Here is a 23,822-nt window from a genome sequence, read left to right on the forward strand (position 1 = left end):
ATAGCTGAGTAACTAGCTAATAGCTAACCCTAACTAGGTACTAACCCTGAACCGTCCCCTAAAACTAATATTAACTCATGTAGTTACCTTACATTCTTACTTTCTTGTGTAAGTGCAAATACAGTAAAATAAAGTGTAACCACTCAGCCTGAACTTATTCAAGTGCACCAAGGCCAACCATGAACCTCGTATTAAACTGGAATATATCATAAGAGATAAACGTGGCATTTCCAGATGCACACAAGGGCAGTTCAACTTATAAAGTCACCATTAAATCAAAACGGATAATTCTTGTTTTTATTTTATTTTATGGAATATCACAGTATTTATTATTAATGATTTATCCATGCATAAAATTATTTATTTATTTTAATGCATGTGCCTCATTATCTTTAATTAAAATAACTTCCCCTCCCTCTTACAGCGACATCTCTTCTCTTATGAAGTGTTTACTGGCGCAAGGGCGGGGCAACCTGTCACACACACGAGATCCACCAATAGCAAAACGCAACCATCCAATCAAATCCCTAAGGACAAAATCAAGCCCCGCCCTACATTTGTTCTTGTTTGCCGTTTCACTCGGCTATAGGTCACACAACAGGGCAGAAAAGACTACCGCAACTTCCATTTCATGTCGACGTTAAATGTTTATTTATAAGACTATGTTCATACAACCCAACAAAAAAAAGTAACTTAATTTATTCTGTACATCTACAACGTTTTCTGAAATCTTTCAAAGTCTTCAAGGGTGGCTAATGCTACGTCTGAGCAGAAAATGTCATCAGGCAGGAACACCAAGCGATCCAAAGAGATGTAGTTGGGTTGAGATGGTTGGTACTGGGCCCGGCCCAAGTACTCTAGAAACAAATGCCGCTCTTTGATGCGAAGGAATTTGGCATTAAGGACCTTTGAGAAGTAAAAAAATAACAAATGTGCATGTTAAAGTAAACTCTGCCACTGCAAGACACAAATACATTATTTACCATTTAACACAGCAGAATAGACACACTATTTCTCTTCCTTGAAAAAGCTATTTATATAAAACTGGCACAATATCTCAATTGCCATGCAATAGAAATACCATGTAAAATGCCTCAGATTTAATATTATCCTCCTATCTCGACAAGCAATCACGGCTCTACATTTGTTTATAATTTTTATATGAAAGGGGCAAATAATATGTACCTGTGGGAACTTTGCAATAAGTGAGTGTGGAACATCCATGGTGTTGTGAACGAAGTCAAATATTTGGGTGAGTTTTCTTTTATTAGCGACTAGAACTTTAGGAACAGTTGTGACAATGTGTTGGATTTCATTTCCACGAAATCCAAACTCCAGTTCACAAACCTTGATGAGAGAAATAAATGAATATCTGTCACAATATTACAATTAAAAACAAAATTAAGCAAGACCAACAAAGTGTCAGACCTTTAGATTCTCCTTAATTGGCTCTAGACTTCCACACAGTAGTTTCGGTAGACGAGTCACAACATTTCGGGTCTGAAAGCATAAATCATGACAACACTCATGGTGAATGTAGGCCTTCTGCAAACGCGGCATTTATGCATTTGGCAGACGCTTTTATCCAAACTAAGCGACTTACATTGCATTTCAAAGTACACATTTACATTCTTTTCAGTTCTTGCTTTCCCGGGGAATCGAACCCATGACCTTGGCGTTGCAAGCGCCGTGGAAAGCTGATTGACCATTATTGAGTGGTATGAATGGATCTTAAGCTGGGGTACACACCAAAAGATTTTTTACATCTTATAAGATTTTTAAAATGTGATAGACCACAAACATGAGGACAAAAAATCCTAGATTTAAGCGTTTTGCTCCAATAGTGTGTGGTGTGATCACCAACAGATTTTCAACCAGAGTCTCGACTGTGAACACAGGAAATCTCGCGAGACTTCAGAATAAGCATGGCGGACGATATGTAGGAAGAAACTGCGACAACAGTGTTTGGAATGATTTTCACAGAAAATTCACGTGAAAAAAACCATTGTACCCAACATTATAACCTTTTATACAGAAATATATTCATTCTGTATTGTCTTTATTTATTCTTCATTGGATTTATTGTCTCGTTAGAAAAAGTTATTTAAATCCTCTATAGAACTTCACTGAACCGTTAACACTTAGCTTCCTGCAAGTGTGTGTGTGTGAGAATGACCGTGTCTTCCATCATCTCGCTTTCTGATTGGATATTGTTTTGTTTCACGTGATAATCTCCAGAACATGCGCGCGTTTGTCTTCGGAGTTCCCCACACACATCAGGATTTTTGATCGTAAATATTAAACATGTTGAATATTTACGATTCGCGATCGGGGCGGCTCAGACGTTCTTCCGATCAGGTTCGGAAATGATGTATAAAAATGATGTTTATTTAAGCCAGCGCAAATGCCTGTGTTTACATCCTGTTTTCGGTTGAAGTCCAAAGTAGTCGATTGCCGAGTTCACGCGCATAGGTTTAGTTACCTATGATCACGCGCGTGAACTCGGCAATCAACTACTTTGGACTTCGACCGAAAACAGGATGTAAACACAGGCATTTGCGCTGGCTTAAATAACATCATTTTTATACATATGTTTCACATCTACTGCAGTCAGATTCACTCGTGTTCACTCTGAAGGAATCACTCACATTAGCTGTGCACTTGTAATGACACATCAAGGATGTTAAGAGGCTAAAAACAGGTTTAGTACTTGCCCCATTGAAGTCAACAGGGTGCAAATTTTAAAAATAGAATAACTCGGTGTAGGCAACACCGATTTTTGTCGTTGTTCTCTGTATTGACAGCACTCCAAATGTACAAAAAAATGAGCTCAATGTTAAAATTGACCAGAGTTCTCCTTTAACACACCTCACACCAAGGGAAAATCTGATAAGTTAATCTGTTGAACCATCAAGATAATCGGGACATATCTAGGATTGTCGGAAGGGGGGAAATCGGCCCAAAACCAGCCCGAATATCTTTTAGTGTGTACCCAGCATTAAGAGTGAGATTGTTTGTTTTTTTTTACAAAAAAAATATATGCAATTCAACTTCACCTTCTCAGCACTGAGTCCCAACTGCTGCTGAAAAAAACCAAGGCGGTTGTCGAGCCTCTCGACGCTGAAGTTAAGCAGATATGGAGCTTTGCTCACCATGACAGCCACAGACTGCTGACTGAACTTCTTTGCTTTTAAATAGGAAACCCTTAGAAGGAACAGACCAAAGCAAGAAAGTAACCTTTAGAAGAAAATTATCAACAAATAAAGAAGACAACCACATCAAGTGTTTCAATGCCCAAGTCAGATTGCTAGATGCTGCAATTCACAGTTTATTCACAGTTTTTTTTTTTAAGAGAACCTATTAAGCCCTTTTACAAAGTCTTGTTTTTATTTTTGGGCTACAATATTTTTGGGCTCTGCTAGAATAGGTAGAGCTTGCTTGAATGTTGAAATAAACATCTTATTTTTCCACATATTCTCCATTGTTGCAGCTCCTCTCTTCCCAGTCTGCCAGTAACGCTCTAGGGTGTGCTTCCCGTACAACGACGTAACTCGTTGCTTAACTACGTAACTTAAGTATGATGAATCGTTGAAGAAAGATAGCTAGTTAACTCTTTCCTGAGACCGTATTGTCGCAAATTTGACCATGTTGGTTAATGATGTCACGCAAGTGGTGGAGTAATAACTTTTAATTAATGCGTTTGAGATCTAATTAATGCTATAAATTACAGACATGGACTAATTCTAATTTTTCTTAGTTATTTTTCTTTATTTACAGATTCAATCATAGGCTCGTTCTTACGTACTAGAGCACGTTTGCAGTCTTCAAAAATGGTGCTTTAAATCTCTTGACAAACTAAAAGACGTAAATGACATTTGTATGTATTCTAAATAAAAGATACAGATTGTACTGAATGTCAGCTTGCTTAGTTGGCTCAAAATAAGGATTTATTAAGTCATGCAAACAAGAGACTATGGTTCTAAACACAGGTTGAGAGCTGTCGTTCCAAACATACAACTTTGTGTTGTTGTTTGTGAACATTTTTTGGAACTATGGTTTTAGTTCCTGTCTCTATGAAGCCCCTCCTTCTAAAAAGCACAATGCGCTCTGATTGGTCGGCTGGATCAGTGTGTTGTGATTGGTCAACTGCTTTGAGCATGTTTGGGAAGTGTCCCGCCCCTTACAATAACCACCATTTTCAACACACTACTAACTAACTCAACCAGAACCCGCCCCTTTATTCTGCATATTAATTATTTAAATTATGAACATTGTGTTCGTTCCCGGAAAAAAACTCAAGACTACAATGGAGGCGTTTCAGGAGTTCAGAAACACTGACTCTGATATAGAGAATAACTCCCGCTGGAGGGACTTTGTGTTTTGTAACTTTGCAGAACTTTTTCATGCTCAAACAGCAAAATTACACACTAAAGAAAGATGAACATGTAAACAAGCATCATAGGTCTGCTTTAAATGCTCCTTCTGACCTGGCTTCAAGGTTGTCCAGGCTTTCTGTGAGGATGAAGGGGTTCTTGGTGAGCAGTGTGCCCAGTTTAGACTCCTCAACTCCCAGATCTTTGAGGAAGAGTAGTTTGGGTGCAACATCAGCATGGAAGTCAAGCCTAACCAGCATGGAGCCCACATTGGGTCTCTGCTCTAATTCCCACAGGTTGACACCTGGAAATTAAGCAAAAGATTAGACAAATCCAAAAGAATCCAAAATAACTTTACTATAGATATGAGAGACATACCAAGCTGAACAAGTTTGCTGAGAGTTTCTGATTTATCCACATACGGTTTGAGTGTGAACGAATCTGGTGGAAGGGCAGAAGGCACTTGGATCTGGACTGCTTCTTCCTCACTGATTTCCTGAAGAGGAGAAGGACGCACAACTGCATCCAAGCCTATAGCAAACAAGATTATTACCATTACAATTAAAGTATCACATGCAAGTATAGCTATATGTATAAACATACCTATATCCAAAAGAGCCTCTTGGTTTGATATTTGATGCACGTTCAAATTTTCAAATGGCACAATATCTTTTTCAACCTCTCTTTCAGCAAGATCAGTCTTATTATTATACACATCTGGTGAAGCGGCTTGGTGGTCGGTTAAGTTTCGTCTTCCACACGGTGTCCATGTCTCTCCACTGTGCCTCTGTGTGAGACTGTGGACGGGTGGCTTTTCGCGGCCGTGCTGTAGCAGGATATGATGCGAGCGCTGTAGCAGGATATGATGCGAGCGCTGTAGCAGGATATGATGCGAGCGCTGATGCAGTGTGTGTGTTGACGGCTGGAGAGCTGCAGATAATAACGGCCTCGAGAGCAACACACTCACACATCGCCGACAGAGATGCATGGCGACTCACAAGCGTTTTCCTGGGTGGAATAAGATTGTGTTACATGATTATAATAACCTGATTTTCTTTGTGATTTTTTAATTATGTCATTACATTGTTTGGAGCATTAGAAACAATTGGAGAAATATTTTTTGCAATGTCCTCTGTAGGGGACACTAGTCATTAAAAAATAAAGTGACATGATAAGACATGTATAGGCATATCGATTTTTAGGTTTCAGCCTATTTTTAACCAAACTTTGTCTAAAGACGATTATGTTATAAAAGAGTATAACAGAATGATTTGATATTCTAATTTACTTAATGCAATGTGTGTGTAAAATGGCCCTAAATGTTTGCATATGAATGTATACTTGGGGCAACACGAAGTGAAATAATGGAAGTAATAACTATAAGAATATCTCACATTTCATAGGAATATTGATAATTTCTTTCAGTGTGTTGTGTCTCCCCAAAATACCTGATAAACATGCTTTAATCCTGGTTCTACAGTGGACATTTTGTCAAGTGGACATTAATCAAATATTAAGTATTTTCACAATATCCTCCTCAGACCCAGGCGTAGACTTTTTTTTCCTCTGTAGAGGACATTATATTTTCGCGAATTTCTCTGAGACCGTATATAATGTCACAGTTTTAAAGGGATAACGTTAGTTCTGAGAATTCAGAGATACCAAATGTTTGGACAACAACTTCTCCTTGGTCTTTAAAAATGACTGACGTTGACTGAATTATCAAACTTGGCACTCTTATGGAAATATGATATAATATGCAAACATTTAGGGCCATTTTACACACAAATTGCAAAGTAAATTAGAATATCAAATCAGTCAATGCCCTGTTTTGTAATAGAAAGTCATATTTTGATTAGAAACCCCATTACTTTTTCACGAGAAATTGATTTATGACAAACAATTTGATTATCATATTTCCATAAGAGTGCTAAGTTTGATAATTCAGTCAACGTCAGTCATTTTTAAAGACCAAGGAGAAGTTGTTGTCCAAACATTTGGTATCTCTGAATTCTCAGAACTAACGTTATCCCTTTAAAACTGTGACATTATATACGGTCGCTAAAATATAATATCCTCAACAGAGGAAAAAAAAAGTCTACGCCTGGGTCTCGGGAGGATATTGTGAAAATACATGATATTTGATTACATAATGCATTAAAAGGCATTAGTTTATGACTTTATATCAGTGTATGGGATTGACAGTATTGACTCCAATGTCATTACCACATCAACATGATAAAGCCATCCCGAGAAGGTGAAACGGGGGACACATTATGCAGATTATATCAAAGCATTATTATAGCGAATAGACATGAACGTACGTCTTATAAAAATAAACATTACCTGTCTTCAGTAGTAGCAGATCTTCACTGCTGCGAGTTCACGTGTTGTTTCAGTGTTTGCTCCTCGCTCGTGAGTCACAGCGCCATCTAACGCACGGATGATTCATTGAAAAATCAATTCAGTCAGGGGACAAATGAATTCATTAATTACTGTTTATTAAAAAAATTACCTAACACAGTTGTACCAAGTCAGGGCTACAGGCAAACAACGTGATGTGTAAGATTTTAATAATATAACTTGTTATATTATGATTTTTTTTCATACCCATATGAATAAAACAAGCAGTTTCAGAGACATTTAAATAAAGGACTGTACTGCACTGTAACAGATAGTGTTTAATTACTGTAACTTACAAAACAGAGCGTTGCCATATAGGTAACATCGATAAAACTAAAGTCTGTGAGACTGTTTAAAAAAGTGCTTGCACAATTACAAAAATGATCTTTACAACAAATGGCACAACATAATTTTGTTAACCAATGTATATCACAATATATAACATTTGCTTAAATTTTCTGGCTCACAAGCGAAACTAACGCTGCTTTTGGGTGAATGTTCACAACACTGAAGCTCAGGGAGACTTGAAAGAAATAGTATTTTTACAGTAATAGCTTTTTGAAAAACTAAACACAAAACACTCGGTAGGTTGATCATTATACTTTTTTAAACATAGAAAGTATGAACTTTTAATTTTATATCTTTGGAGCAGCTAAAATGTCACTCTTTTAAGTTTAAACGACAAAGAAAACACTTTCATGAAAGTAAACAAGTATGTTGCATGTCAACATGTAATTCAAAGCATGCAAAACGACATTAAATAATATGAAACAGAAGCGTCTGAAAAACATGATTAAAGACTCAAAGCCTTTGCAAAATGCTATAAGAAGCACTTTATCGACATTATAAAAGTCTTTTTTCCCATGTGAGACAGAGAGCACGTGTAGTATGCATTAAAATGCACATGCACAGATATACGTAACACATCATATACAAACAAAACCATTAAAAAGAATACAATCTGCCAGTGTTGAGCTGTAAGAGTCTATATGATGTGAAACCTGGGGCCCGGGGTGGCAACGATGTCGCTGTAGGGTTCGTCCTGCGTGAGCTCCACCGCCTGCTGTTTCTTTAGCACCAGGAAACTGTAGAACTTCGCAGCTGCTTGTTTCTTGTTGTTGTTTCTGCACAGTTCCAGCAAGCTGATCGATTCTGCTCCGGTCTTAGCAATGACTCTCTTTAGGAAGTAAGAGGAAGCAGTCAGAGGGTATTTGTTGATAGAAAATCAGTTTCTTGCATTATCAAGAGAGATACTGCATGTTTAAATTCTGCCAAACCTGTAAACCGTGCAGCATCTGCTGTGTTCTCTTGTTCCACCTCCTCTCTTCCTGATCCTGGTCTCCGCTCTGACCTTCCTCCTCCTTATAAACAAAAAAATCTGATTTAAATGGAACCCTTTTACAAACATTTCATTTTGTTTTTGGGCTGTACTCTTTTGGGTTTTCATTTTTGAATGTTCAAAAAACATATTTTTCCCATTTTCTCCATTGTTGCAGCTCCTCTCTTCCCAGTCTGTCAGTAACGCTCTGTTTAGTTCCTGTCTCTATGAAGCCCCTCCTTCTGAAAAGCACACTGTGCTCTGATTGGTCAGCTGGAGCAGTGTGTTGTGATTGGTCAAGTGCTTCGAGTGTGTTTAGGAAATGTCCTGCCCCTTACCATAATAACCGCCAGTTTTAACACACTACTAACTAACTCAACCAGGCCCCGCCCCTTTATTCTGCATATTAATTATTTAAATGAGGAATATTGTGACGTGTTCGTTCCCGGAAGAAAACTGAGTGAAGGGATCTGATAAGGAAACAGTGAATGGCAAATAGCTTTACAACCAGTGTGCCCCACATATATATTTTTTAAATAACTGATCAAAACTAAAATCGAAAAGAAATATAAAAAATATATAGGAGTAGCAAAATTATCAATTCTACAAAAAATTAGGCATTTAAAAATTCTACTATTACAATGCTTAAATCTGAAAACTTAAAAGCGACTGCAGATTGGTTGGCTGTACTAAACAGGTTTTCTTATTAAAAAAAAAGCATTAGTCTTGAATAATAACAGTTTTTCTCATTTAACGCCATGATTTGTGGCTATTAAAGCCTCCTCACCTCATCCTCCTCATCATCATCCTTCTTGTCTTTGCTCTTCTCTCCTATCAGGTCGAACTCAGGCATGAGCTGTGAGATGCTGGTTGGTTCCTCAGGAGGAAGGTCCACCTGCTGCATGTTCACGTGTTGCGTGGAAACAATGGAGGAGCGATCATCCTCAAGCATCTTTGGGAAAACAGGTGAGAGCACAGAATTAGAAACCCATATACAGTGGGGTCATAAGCCTCACTGAAAACCCTGCGACTGGAGATCTCACAGGTAAGGCAGGCTCTGCGTCCTGAGCTTTGCGCTTCTGTCCGCGGTGTCCGGATGGAGGAGGCATGACTGATTCATCGAGGGTTGTGCGACTGCCCTCCATGGCTGAAGCCTGCAGAACACTGGGCTCCTCCAAGATGGTCTGGTCTGCAAAAACGGGCATTAGTCAAAAAAGTAGAAAACTACACTTCAAAAGTTTGGGGTGGGTACATTTTTTTCCAAATGTTTCTGAAAAAGCTCACCAAGGCTGCATTTATTTGATCAAATATACAGTAAAAACAGTGAAATATTATTACAATTTAAAAGAACTGTTTTTTTATTTGAATATATTTTTAAATGTGATGCAAAGCTGGATTTTCAGCTTAATTACTCAAGTCTTAAGTTAGTTAAAAAATTGTTTTTTTTTAAAGTAGAGATTATGATTCTCTCTAGATTCTACATAAAACAACTAAACAAAATAACATGACAAATGGGTTCCCATTGAATTGAAAAATAAATTTTTTGGTTACTTCATTCAAAATATCTTCTCTAGAGGTGTTACAAAATGTTAATTGCTGCAGTCTATTTTAAAATACAGTGCTATGCATAAGTTTAGACACCCATGCTAAAGTTGACTAAAAAGAGGAATAAAAAATCATCTTTTGGAAATTGAACATAATGCCTTAATTTAAAAAATTAAGAAAAATCCAACCTTTAAGGACACCAATTTTCTTTGTGAATGAATAATGTATCGTAAATAAATAAATGTTCTTCCTTCAAATACAGGGTGCATAAGTTTGGACACCCCTATGTTAAATTCCCATAGATTGGCATGGTTTTATTTCAGTTAGCCTAATAGCTGGTTTGATTTGCATCGAGAGATGATCTTATGGAAAGTACCCCATGCCAATCTCTAGGTATGGTGAAGGCTATGTGTGGGGCTATTTTAATTCCAAAGGCCAAGGGAACTTTATCAGGATGCATAGTATCCTGGATCCATGAAGTAACTGGCCTTTAAAAATCAAAATCTGCCTGCCTAAATGGGAATTTAACATAGGGGTGTCCAAACTTATGCACCCTGTATTTTAAGGAAGAACATTTATTTATTTACGATACATTATTCATTCACAAAGAAAATTGGTGTCCTTAAAGGTTGGATTTTTCCTAATTTTTTAAATTAAGGCATTAAGTTCAATTTCCAAAAGATGATTTTTTATTCCTCTTTTAGTCAACTTTAGCATGGGTGTCTAAACTTATGCATAGCACTGTATTTAATTAATTTGAATTTATTATTATTTTTTATTATTATTTATAAAATCATTCTGAATGAATGATTCAATGACCATAAAGACTGAATCAGCAATTTTGAACAAATCTCTTGAATGAATGACAAATATATTTTTTCCAGTCACTTGTCGCCACCTACTGGTGTAACAATGTAATTGATCTTTATTTGAAGCGTCGGGTTTCTTTCAAAAGGAGATTTACTCTATTTTGATCACTACTGTAGACATCAGTGTTTATATCCAAACTATAAACTTTTATCCCAGTACTTCTGTGATCATTTGAATGATTGTAGGACAGAAATATGACAGTGCGTTCATCAAGCTGTTTCATATCTATACATGACAACTGCTCTCTCTGAGTCAGAACTCAGATCTGAAAGTTCTCTGTGATCGTACTCGTCAAATAGACATCTAGCAGACTCATAGTCATTAAGGAATAAGATCGTGTGTGTGTTTGAATCGAGAGCATGATCTTTTAACGATAAATTGTGCAGCTCTCGTGGCACGAGTCAGCCTATCTTACCAATGATGTCTCTTTGCTGTGACAGTGCCTCTTCCCGAGGAACCTCAGGGTTCTCCAGGTCTTTGAGGAACTCGTCCAAGCTGTCTGCTTCTCCACCCTTCCTCCTCTTCCTCAGTTCATCGGGAACCAGAGGGGTCAGGCAGCGTGTGAACATCTGCACAGAAGAGTACAGCTAGGCTCAGTAATTCACTACACTTTAATGGCATGACTACAAAAAACTGTCCAAATAAGTTGTTTCTGTGTATTATTATGAGCAGAAGAGTGCCAAACAGACATATCCAAGGCTACTTATGTATTTTGTTGCACTAAAGCCTGTATTAATGTCTCACAGCTTGTTCCCGGGATCTGTCCTGACCTTGAGCAGTCTGCTGTTCCAGAGAGGCTGAGCTGGCAGAGAAAACAGCTTCTCCACTCCTCCTGTCTCCTTCCACATCATCAGCTTCTTGGTGGGGGGAGCCAGATCCAGAGTGGTGACAATGTCGGAGTAATCGCTCAGCTGGGCACGGATGGTCTTACTGTCCAGCTCCTTCACACTGTCCACAATCAGCTTCCTCTTTCTCTTCGCTTTGGTTTCTTTCACTATTAATGTATGAGTTTGGTAGTATTATGCAGTATTTCAGGGCTCAACAAAACCTTTTTTATTTTTTTCACTTGCTCACCATAGATAATTGTACATTAAAAACCTTATAAATCATTTGTGTTGGTTTTTGTTACAGGGATAGTCCCAAAAATTACAATTCTGTCATCATTTCCCTCATGCCGTTTCAAACCTTTATGACATACTTTCTTCAGTGGGACTTAAAAGGAGATACGTTGGTAACAAAACAGTTTGGGTTCCCATTGAATTGAAAAATAAACATTTTTGTTACTTCAAAATATCTTCTCTTATTTTCTACAGAAGAAAGAAAGTTTGGAGCAGTTTTGGAACAACACGAGAGTGAGTAAATTATGACAGAATATTTCATGTTTGGTTGGAGTATCCCTTTAATTCAACCCTATTTTAATAAATAATATTATATCCATGCATATTATTTATATCAACAAATTGTTGAGAAATAAAATGTTATTAAAAAATTACAAAAAATTATTTATAAGGTTAATTTGCAATAATAGATGGAAATTATACACAGATATAATAATATAATAACAATATAATTATGTAACAGCTAAAAATTCATCAACATACATTTGTCAATACAATGTCATGTGGTGACTTGTTTATCATTTTAAATATAATTGAATGATAATAATTAAATATAATTAATATAATAATGAATAAACAATATCATTATTGATAATATAAAATAATATCCTACACAATAAAATTTGTTTATCATTTTTTGACAAAACGCAGTTGTCAGTCAGCTAGATAACTTTACATTGGTGACATTTAAATCAGCAGAAACTATATATGATCAGTTGTGTTAACTGCACAACCTTATTATTAAAGGGATAGTTTAATAATAAGACCCAAAAATTAACATGTTTGTAACCAAGCAGATCTCAGGCCCCATTGACTACCATAGTATTCTTTTCCATACTATGGAAGACAATGGGGCGCATCAACTGTTTGGTTACCCATATTCTTCAAAATATCTTCCTTTGTGCTCAGCAGAACAGAGAAATTTATACAATTTTGGAACATCTTGAGGGTGAGTAAATGATGACAGGATTTTCATTTTTGGGTGAACCATCCCTTTAAGACCTGTAGTACTGCACTATTATCTGTTCTGGCTGACCTGTGATGTCGATGGGCTCCAAAGCAAAAGCCTCCTCCTCATTATGGACTAGGGTGGTCTGTTCAGTCTGGTCTGTCATGGTGGGCAGCTGCTCAACAGGACCAGAATCAGGACTGTCTGGACCTCCTGCTGCTATTGGACAAAATACAGCATTTCTAATATTACGCAAATATGTGATATAGACGTTAACATATCATTATGTTGTATGCTTTTTACGTGAAAGGTTGTCGAAATCATCCTCATCATCTCCACCGTGGTCTTGGGGCATCATCACACCCTCAGGGATGGCAGGAGGGTCATCAAAAATACCGCCCCCATCTTCATTACTGAGCAGCTTGTCCACTGTAATACAGCCAGCTCAGTCTCAACGGATGCTTTTAAATGCTGCGTTGTGCTTATGGATGCCTCTCTTACCCAGCATGCCTCCCTCTGTGCTCTCCATAGGGTTGTCTCCAAAGTCATCCTTGTATTGGTCGTACTCTAGGTGATTGGACTTGTCAGCCATCTGTACGCTACTCGACTCTGACTCCAGCAGCAGGTTAGACACAGACGCCCCATGGATGATGTCCACTTCAAACGCACCTTCCTCTCGCATCATCTCTCGGTCATCCATCCCAAAATCAGCTGTTGAGGAAAATGTGTTGGCTATTAATTATCGACTGTATGAGGAGTGCAATGTGTGTGAATAATCAGCTTAAAGAGGACCTATTCATAGAATAGATACTAGAATAGGTTTTCATGCTTGAATGTTCTTATTTTTTACATATTTGACATTATTGCAGCTCCTTTCTTCCCAGTCTGTCAGTAACGCTCTGTTTAGTTCCTGTCTCTATGAAGCCCCTCCTTCTGAAAAGCACACTGTGCTCTGATTGGTCGGCTGGAGCAGTGTGTTGTGATTGGTCAAGCGTTTCGAGTGTGTTTGGAAAATGTCCCGCCCCTTACCATAACCAACAACACACTACTAACTAACTCAACCAGGCCCCGCCCCTTTATTCTGCGTATTAATTATTTAAATGAGGAATATTGTGACGTGTTCGTTCCCCAAAGAAAACTCAAGACTACAATGGAGGCGTTTCAGGAGTTCAGAAACAGTGACACTGATATAGAGAATAACTCCCACTGGAAGGACTTTGTGTTTTGTAACTATGCAGAGCCTTTTTCGATCCATAATAGGAGCCCTTTAAAGTATTCCAAAATAATACTAAATAAACAGTATGTATAATACAAACAGCTTTGATCCCATAAAGCATGTTCTAAAGCAATGCCATGAGTAAAGATGATGCTTTTTATGCCATACCAAAATCAGTCTCTTGCAGTAGACTGAGGTTCCCCACTTCTTCTCGCATGGTGATCTCCTCCACACGGGACTGATTCAGGGTGAACTGTTGAGCAACGTCAATGTCGCTGCAATCCACAACACAGGGAAGGGTCAACACTGACAGCATACCACAATTATATGATATCTACAAGTTAAGGTTGCACATACTCCAGGTCGGGAAGAGGCTGATCGAAGTCGTGAAACTCCTCAGGTAACGTGATGGCGTTGTAGGCAGCTTCACGGTTCTCCTCAGGCAGGTCGACCACACCTGTGTCAAACAATGCACACAATATCATCTCTTGCAGTGCAACAGGATCAACCTCTTATGTAGTCCAGCCACAATTTACCTGGGCGAAAAGCCATTTTAATCTTAATAAAAGCCTCATTGCAGTCTGCCAGCAGGTACTTGGCTTTTCTGTGGTAGATCCTCACCACGCCCAGGAGTAAATGTCCAGATGTACGGAGAGCCATTTTTACCTATCAAATGAAGCACATATTAGAAGTAAATGGAGCTGCTCAGTCATGATGTCAATTTGCAAGCATCCCAGAGGGAATTTCTAATGTGATTTTTGAATAGCATTTTTTGAATTTATGAGTAAAGGTCTGTGATCATTACTAAAAGAGATCTCACGGTTTGTTCTAAGCATAGATATCAGTAGCAACGTGTACGTGCACCCAAATAATCTGTTTATAATTGGATTGATGACTCAATTGGATTGAAAAGACATCATGAAAACACTCCGAATGAGCTCGATCCACATGCAATTTTGATCAAATTGAAAGGGGTCGTGTAGACCTGAAATAATCCAATCAACAGGAAAACATTATTTAGTAAATGAAAATAATATATATAATATAATAATATAATATGCATTATAAATGCAAAAATGTCATTTATACTCATAGTAGTTCCAGTAACATTATCGCGGTGCTGAATGTGCTGACTGGGCACTACGAATGCACTAAAGTTTAGTCCTGAATACACATAATAATAATGCACATGTAAATTAATATGTGACTCAATACATGTATGCGTTTGGGGTTCATATAAACAGAACTTTCAGAATCTGCAAAATTCTGAATGAAAATTTGTGTCAAATATCAAACGTGGTTGGGTCTTAGGACTACAAACTTTCAGTTATATTCTGTTATATTGTATTTATATGATATATTGTGAACAGCACTATTCCTCTAAAAAGGTCTGAAATACATTTTAAGCATTTAAAAACAATACAGAACAAAAATTTAATCCACAAAAAGCCTAAACAGCGTGATTTCAAGAGAATCCATTGACCTTTGGAGAGATGATGCTCTCTACGCTGCTCTCCAGATTGCACTCAAACACATGTGCTTTGGTCAGCTTCTTATCCCAGTGGGCCGCCAGCCAGATTTTGGCCAGCGGCCCACGCTTGCTGAGGACAAAGTGGGCGTAGAACATCGTCCCTGCACCTTCTCACACTGAGGTGGAGGGGGACGCTGAACCTGCAGAATCAAATGGCACTGGTGTTAGGTATAACACTACATCACAATTATTGATTTGATTGCTCTTTAAGGTGATGCATCATTTTTTTATATTAAAGGTAATATGTATAATGCCCTATTCACAAAATGTAAAATAAGTCTTTGATGTCCCCAGAGTGTGTGTGTGAAGTTTTAGCTCAAAATACCCCACAGATATTTTTATATGGCATGTTAAAATTATCACTTTTTGAGGGTGAGCAAAAACACACCGTTTTTGTGTCTGTCCCTTTAAATGCAAATGAGCTGCTGCTCCCGGCACAGAGGGCGGAGCTTCAACAGCTTGTGTCTTTTAAATTTAAAAAACTTTTAGTCATTTATGTTAAAACCAGAGTCAGACAATGATGGAGAGGACATTTCTGAATGGTTAGTTGATGAATTTATGTAGCTTATGTGTAAGTTCTTATAGTCATTGATTAGCATTGATTATTCTAAAGCATATTCTGTCTTGATAATCTATAAATCATGTTCCGGGGGTGGGGTTTATGTACATTTTAGGGTTAGTGATGTCACTAACCCGGGAGGAATGTGGTGTAGACCCTATCAGCCATTTGCTGTAGTCCTTAAAAAGCTATTTAAAAAAATAATAATATCTCCCTTTGCAAACTTTGAGCATTGTAACTTTGCAGATGTTGTTTATGCTCAAACAGCAACATTACACACTAACTAAAGTTAGAAAAGTGAAATCATAATCAATCACCCCTTTAAGACTTTCCTCAGCCCCAGGCTCCCAGCACTCAGACACAAAAACTGTCACTGGGACACTACCCTTTAAACAGGTACTATGCACCATTTGGACAATAAAATGTTCACTTTTGGTACCAATATGAACCTTTTGATAGGGTACCACCCCAGTGACAGCTTTCAGCTTCCTTTTTTTTCTGAAAGTGTATGCAGAGATAACTTTAACCAAGCCATATGCAGTTTTATGCCCTTGAATGCTGTAAATGCTAGGGGTATCAAAACGTTGCTGTTTGTTTGAGGTTGTGTTGGACTGTCAGTCTGACCAAACAATGGTAGACAGCTCAGGAAACTGTTATTAGTGATATTCAGATTAATTTCCGTTACACCGTTTGTTTCAAATAATCCTAAAATATGATTTAATAATTCATTTCTGCCATGATGTATCTCATCATGTGGTCCCTGAGCATGTTACATGCTCTAAAAAGTCAAAATTCAATTAAGTTTCTGTTCATTGTAATTTCATGTAACCATGTTCGTTTGCTTGCTCTTAAAGAGTCTAGATGACTTTTAAATAAAGTCATCTAGAACCTTCTGCAGTTTGCATTTACATCACTACTGTCTGTAGTCATAAAGCATGTTCTTACTTGCACATTTAAATAAAATGCTATTTATTCAATCCAACTCGCTTTCATACAGTATGTGTGTTACTGTTCCAATTCAATCAAAAGATTTGACTCAAATGAATGAATCATTGGTAAACTGGATGGATATGTAGCAGTGATGGTGAAAGTTACTTTTAAAGATAATGCATTACAATATTGCGTTAACCCCTAAAAAGTAATTAATTCCATAGTTAACTAATTAACTTATAGTTTTTATGGGAAGTAATGCATTACGTTACTTTTGCATAACTTTTTCTAACCTGGGCTGGGCTTGCTTGTTTGTTTTTCAAATGAAGGTCAGCAGCAAAGACAGTGAGATTAAAAATACATAGCCTACAAAAAATACATTATTAACATAATTATTGCAGGTTTGCATAATATTACGAGTTTGCATTTAACTGTTTCTATTGATTTTGAGAAATGCTGAAACTTTTTTTTGCAAGTGAGATGAGTAAATGCATTTAGTCTAGTACTACAATCAATAACCATCATGTTTACAACACTTACACCCAATTTCTCTCAACATGCAGACAGGAGAACTGTCAGTCAATAAATGGGAAAACAATTGTAACTTGCTTCACTTATTTGAAAAAGTAACTAATATTTTGTTGTAAATTTAAAAGAAATGAATTACTTTTATAGTTACTTGAAAAAAGTAATCTGATTACGTAATTAACGTTACTTGTAATGAGTTACTACCCCCAACACTGGTTATAAGTTATATATTGCTAGTTATTTAATACTGCTTGCCTTGTTGGTTGTTTATCGGAAATGTTTAGGAATAATAGATCTTATTAAAGACAGCAGTCATAATTTTAGCACATTTTCACATTTCACACAAATTAAAATATCATAGTCTGAAAAATGTATGTTCCGTTTAGTGACATTACCTTTACATTTTAAGGATGGTATGGTAATGTTAGATGTACTACTTTAACGTTTTATGCAAGAACTGTACTAAATACCCGTATTCATTTGTATTTATAGTTAAATAAAGTAATTATATATAATGGTTGTTTAGATAAATACCCCCTTATTTCAGAGATGGGTGTGTGACTGCAAGTGATGGCGGGGCCTGTGTGATGCGCTTTTATTATTTGCGCACTTTTATTATTCTCTAAATGGCTTTATTCCTGAGCTGTGTAAAAGTCTATGAAATGTGTGTTAAATTTAATGATCGTTAATAATGTAACACGAAGGACAACTGTTTTATAGGGCTGCGGCTAAAAGAATCTGAGCTAACAAGCCAACGGACTGCTGTCGCGAGATCAACATCTGCCTGCGCTCGCGCCATGTGCGGATTTTGCTCATGCATTGCAAAGGCGTCAAACGCATTCTTCACAGAAGTCATTTTAGCGTATTTTGTGATAAAGAAGTGATGTTGTACAGCGTCTGTCATTTGTCGCTGGTGTAACATTACTATGGAGAGAGAATGGGATTTTCTATCAAGTTTCATGACGAAAACAAATGGTGATGATTCCAATGCATGCACTTAAATGCATTTATAGATATGCTTTCGCCGAAAGTACTTACGCGGCACGGTCCTATCGTAGCTTTCCGTATTTAGCAACCGTATCTAGGGTACCTTTATCACCCTCCTCCCACTGTACAGTTTCCCTAAAACAAACAAAATGGCGACGCCCCCCTCCCGCCGACGCTGAGAGGTTCATATAAAACGAGCTGGATGCTTATGGAGGACAAGTGTGGGAGACTGCATGAATGTGCATGACATAACATTAACAGTTCATGCACATAGTAACTGAGAATGGAAATGACAGAACAAATTATGACGACTCCTGTATTTTTCTATGTATTATCATTATTTCTGTCATTTTGGTTGAGCTAACTCTCTACAATGGGCTCTAGTATATGAAGTAAGGCACAAATAACTTTCTCAGGAAGAAGTTGCTTTTTTTGTTGTTGGCCTAAATAAGAACAGTGAGAAAGATGATCATAGGAAAGACTTGCGTTGCTTTATCTGTATTCTTGGAACTGTGACATAGCCTAAGGTTCAGATTCAGAGCAATATATATTTATGATTCTAAATCATTTCTAAATGTCTATTTAACATCTGACAGGAAATATATTAGAGACATATTGCAGATGAGCAAACTCTAAAACAATACATCTTGCAGATGTAAATGCAGACATCAAATAGACGCCTCTGTTATGTGTGCTATAGGGACAGTACATAGTGTGCGTGAGGCTATGTAGAATCACACTGCAGTTTTACTTCAGTTGCAATGAAACTGCAATGTTGCAACAGAAACGATTTAGGTTGATGATGACTAACCCAACGTACTCTGGAATAGTCAAAGGAATCTACAATTTGTACAATTACAACAAGCACTGAAAATAATATAGACTACAAACATGCTATAGAAAAATCACGTTGAAATGAAAGTTGGAGCCTTCATACATTTTTTATGTATAATATTGGGTTTAATGTCCATATAAGTCAGTGCATAGCCACCAGATGGTGCTCGCACTCCATCCTAAGTAACACTGCAGTTTGATGCTGCATAGCCTCACACACACGCACGCACGCACACACACACACACACACACACACACACACACACACACACTACTGTCTCTGATAGCACACGCGCATCACAGAGACGTGCAAGATGTATTTTTAAGTGTTTGCTCATCTTCAATATGTCTCTTAAGATGTTTCAGGCCAGATGTTAAATAGACATTTAGAAAATATCTTTAATTGTTTATGATTTAGCATGTATGTAAAACTGCTTTTTCTAAGACGTTGATCAGATGTTAGTTTGTACACAACAGATGTTTTCCAGATTAAGCACTTTTTAGCAGACATCGTAGAGAAAGTGCTATCTGGACGGATGAATAAAGATGAGCTTGATGCATATTGATAATTTGGAATTCTTATACATTTACTCCTTACAAAACTTACCATCAAGACTCTTGTCATGCTTTCTTGAAGTCATTAAAGTTGGCATGAATGGAAGTTGTGATAGTTTTCTTGCACTCATATGAAAAAATTACATTGTAAAAAAAATATTTTTTGGTGAAGTAAATACTACTGAAAAAAACAAACAATGTAATTTACATGAAAAAGTTAGTTCAGGCAAGAATAAAAAAAACGAAGTAAATTCCATATCAGTACTTAATTAAAGCGAGTAGAAATGAAAGCGTAAATATCAACAATAAAACTAAGTAAAAATTACTCAACTTTTCTGATACTGGGGTTCCCATCATGCACTGGACCTTGAATAATTAATGAGGTTCATTTTTCACTGGTTTCCAGCTGTATTTACACTGTTTTATCATTGCTTTAGTAACTTTAGTAACTTGCCATTTTGTGACATTTCGGGTAAATTTTCTGCTCAAAATGACATTCAAACACAAAAATGATCCATCAAATGTTACCGTCATTGTGTATTGTCTACCAAGTATTGAGGTCTTTGCATTCACATGATGCTTAACTTCTGACATGTAGTAGTATAAATTACTTACAGATCCTAAGTAAAGCACATACTATAAATGACTGGTATTATTCAATATTATTGTTTGAGTGAAATGTAATGCAAAGGAATTTCCAACTAAATTGATATTAATCAACCTTTTAATAGCCAAGTTAAAATTACTTATTTTCTTTGTTACTTTCACTTAACTAGGTTAAGTAAAGTTTACTTAATTCCATATTCCAAGTAAATTTAACTTAAAGATTACTAATTAAAGCTACTGATAAATATGTTTAGGTTTTTACTTGGCAAATCTTTGTAAATTTACTAGCATTTTCTGAGTGGAAAAAGTTGCCTAGCTTTTTTCAAGTAAATCCTACTCCAATTTTTTTTCAGTGTACCAGGCAAAATCAATTATCGAAATAAATGTATATATTTTTTAATGCATTTAAGTAACAAATAGCCTACACATTCTTCTGATCTGAACATCTTCATGTAGAGTGAACCTGAGGTAAATGTGTTCTGCTGTTTGGTGCATATGAGCCATGCGTGATGCCCTTATGTTGTCCTTTGCTTTTAATGACAATAGCGTCACCTTCTTAAAGCATTTTGCATAAATCATGGCGCTTTGGGGAATGAATATAGGGACAGTCATTTCCAGCATATTACCTTTAGGGTGAGGGGTTTCCGAGTCTGAGAATATGAGTTTCCATTACTCCCCCATGACAACCGAATTGCTTACTTTTAATTGGAAATGATCATAACTCTCTTGTGAGCTTTACTGTGGAAGGCTTTGTCATGCATTCATTCTCACATGATGCCCACAGTGTCAGTCCAGAATAAGACATCCATCAAGACACTTGTTCTTCAGCGAGCGGAAAGGAAAGTGACCTTGAGCAACAATGGGAGAGAAACTTCTCTCTCTCTCTCTCTCTCTCACCAAGTCTCTGCCCATCCTTCTTGATCAGTGTGGTCTCTCAGGTCATGTCCTCCACCGTCACTGTCACAGCTGAGGTTCGAGCTCAGTGTGTTTAATCAGGCCTCTAAGAATCTCATTAGCGCAGGGATGCGGGCAGATGCAGACGAAACACAGAAACGCAGAGGAGACATCTGCACTTGCTCTCTTGAGTAACCATGAGTGCATTTGCAATCTGAATCGGCAGCCAGTGGGAAATGAGAACAACAGTATGGAATCTGCTGTAGACGCGCAGGAATGGCGATCGCGAGGCATGTCAGAGATGGAAACTCACGACTGAGTGATCCACACGGTACAGAAATGGTAAGGTGTTCACCCACCCAAAATGAGAATTATACTCACCCTCATGTTGTTCCAAAACAGGCTTTCAGTCTTCTGTGGACCATGAAAAGAGTAGGCTAAAGAAGATGGTGCTGCAAGTACAATGAATTGGGGCCTGAAGCTCAAGCTTCATTAAAGGGACACTTCAGCCAAAATTGAAAAATCTCACCTCATGCTTTCCTGTGACTTTCTTCCTTCTGATGAGCACAAATCAAGAGATGAAAAATAATCCATCTCTGTGAGTATAATGCACACAAAAGTTAAAAAACCATGCAAAGTGAACATGACGGTGATTTGCACGAGACCCCAGTGGATGAATCAATTTCTTCCTCCCAATTCGCCTACTTATAGTATGCCCTAAACGTATGCACTATTTTTGTGAAGAAAAAGTACATGTTTTGAGTGTGTAGAAGTAGGCAAGCTTTGAGACATACTACTGTACTTCGTCATAATTGCGTATTTATCGGACAGCTCTGTCGCCATTTAAACTGCCCTGTCAATCATATTGTCATAGTTAAAATCCTCCACATTCAATGTAATTTAATTCCCTATACCGTTTCAGAGAGAAATATAGTAGCACGGTGATCGTGGGTCTTTCATGCAGAGAACTCTCCTCATGTGTTTGCAATTTGGAGTGATGCAAAAGTTAATTCCCAAACATATCTTTAGAAAAGTTCACAATGCTGTTACAGATGAAATATAATGTGGATGACATTGAATAAATAACTTTTTCGTCAGGTTACATACTGATTATTAATCGCTCAAATGAAACTAAATCTCTCTACTAAACCGTCGCACATCCGCCATGTTTGTAGTTTTTTAACACTTTTTATTCATGTTTATTCGTTATAGTGTGCACAGATCTACACTTTGGATTCTAACCGAAAAAAGTAGACCATCTTTAGAATACTCATTTCAATATACTATGATTTGGGACACTAATTCTAATTTCGAATACTATTTAGGATTGGATAGTATGCAAATTGGGACTCAGCTAATGTCTTCGAAGCGGAACAATAGGTGTGTATGTGTGAGATATTTTAAACTATAAGCCATTGCTTCCTGGCCAAGTGCACTTTGACACGCATGTTGGCTGTGGAAGCGATGGTTTATAGTTTAAAAAGTCTCACACACACCTACGTTTAGCTTTAGAAGACATGATTCCTCCACTGGTTTGCTTTGTGTGGTTTTTGAAGAGGCAATTTTTGTGTTACTATCCTTCTTGTTAATACACAAGATATGGACTCACAAAAATGGATCTTTATTATCTCTAAGAACCCAAAAGCTGTTGTCCACTACAATAATAACTTGTGCACCACAAGTATTCTGAAGTCATACTATAGCTTTGTGTGAACAGACCCATATTAAAGTCATCATTCAATGATAAACCTCCCATTCAGTGAGCAGTTATTGTATTGAGGCAGAGAAAAGAATCAGTGTTTTTTTGTGAACTAATGAAAACCAATTCGAGAAACAAATGGTTTCCACGATCAACGTAGGCTCACAGTGCTTTTGGGAAACAGCCCAGACTTGTTTTGTAAGGCAAATCAACAGATTTTTTGAAAAATTCGACTCAATTGGCATTGCTGCTGCTTTTCTCACGAACACGCTCCAATATGTGCTAGAAAGAGTGGACGAAACATGTGATTTAAGGCTGAAAGTGAGTAAGTGCTCATGCCTGTCTTGGTTATCATCATTGTAAGCTCTCTCTCTCTCTCTGCCAGCGATTCTGTTTCCCCTTCAGTGTCCGGCTTTAAAGTATACGCTCAGAGCACTACAAAACGCTGCGGTGTCATCTCCCGCTTTACCGTGGCAAAGGAGAACTTTTACTGGTAACCTTGATCTCACTATTGGCGTGAAATGATGTAGAAAGAGAAAAATTGCTGGTTCGTCTCAAAGAGAACACGCCTGAAGCTGTTGTGATATAAAACGTGACGGCGGTGAGATGAACCTCAGCTCTTCTCTGACAGACGTAGATGCATTAGACGTCATTACTGTATGTGATCTGAAGTGGCTTTCTGTTAGGTTGCAGATAAAGGTTATACTCGGATTAAACTGGGATTTTGGAGGTGGAGGGTAGAATAAAACCTGGTGATGACGATGAGTAAATCATCTGCAACAGAATGATAGTGTTAATTGCTATTGTTATTTTAAAAAAATGTTCATTGTTTGATGAAAATACCCTTTAAGCTTGTCCAGTATATCTCCATTTCACATTGTTGTTAGCCACTTTTACTGACTAAAAT

General features: G+C 37.3%; 2 protein-coding genes across 3 annotated transcripts; both read right to left on the reverse strand.

The window, feature by feature from the left end:
• Nucleotides 1–309: 309 nt before the first annotated feature.
• Nucleotides 310–6,848, reverse strand: mterf3 (mitochondrial transcription termination factor 3). The gene is made up of 8 exons (XM_081376371.1): nucleotides 6,720–6,848; nucleotides 4,977–5,381; nucleotides 4,752–4,904; nucleotides 4,488–4,677; nucleotides 3,057–3,204; nucleotides 1,429–1,500; nucleotides 1,186–1,347; nucleotides 310–906 (listed from the first exon to the last, which is right to left on the reverse strand). The coding sequence occupies exons 2-8, from the start codon at nucleotides 5,359–5,361 to the stop codon at nucleotides 712–714; spliced, it is 1,305 nt and encodes a 434-aa protein (XP_081232497.1). The 5' UTR covers nucleotides 5,362–5,381; nucleotides 6,720–6,848; the 3' UTR covers nucleotides 310–711.
• A 6-nt stretch (nucleotides 6,849–6,854) lies between these two features.
• On the reverse strand, nucleotides 6,855–18,481 carry rad21b (RAD21 cohesin complex component b). 2 transcript variants are annotated; one of them, XM_081376373.1, is made up of 14 exons: nucleotides 18,379–18,481; nucleotides 15,276–15,463; nucleotides 14,329–14,458; nucleotides 14,150–14,249; nucleotides 13,961–14,067; nucleotides 13,078–13,287; nucleotides 12,880–13,005; nucleotides 12,664–12,792; nucleotides 11,280–11,503; nucleotides 10,925–11,078; nucleotides 9,138–9,283; nucleotides 8,882–9,046; nucleotides 8,054–8,137; nucleotides 6,855–7,953 (listed from the first exon to the last, which is right to left on the reverse strand). In XM_081376373.1, exons 2-14 carry the CDS (start codon nucleotides 15,417–15,419, stop codon nucleotides 7,762–7,764), a joined length of 1,911 nt encoding a protein of 636 aa, XP_081232499.1. In that variant the 5' UTR covers nucleotides 15,420–15,463; nucleotides 18,379–18,481; the 3' UTR covers nucleotides 6,855–7,761. The 2 variants fall into 2 exon arrangements, with proteins under 2 accessions (XP_081232499.1, XP_081232498.1); XM_081376372.1 differs by having other exon boundaries at nucleotides 12,664–12,795.
• Between the last annotated feature and the right edge of the window lie 5,341 nt (nucleotides 18,482–23,822).

Source organism: Scardinius erythrophthalmus, assembly GCF_964197995.2.
Source record: "Scardinius erythrophthalmus genome assembly, chromosome: 10".
Lineage (NCBI taxonomy): Eukaryota > Metazoa > Chordata > Actinopteri > Cypriniformes > Leuciscidae > Scardinius > Scardinius erythrophthalmus.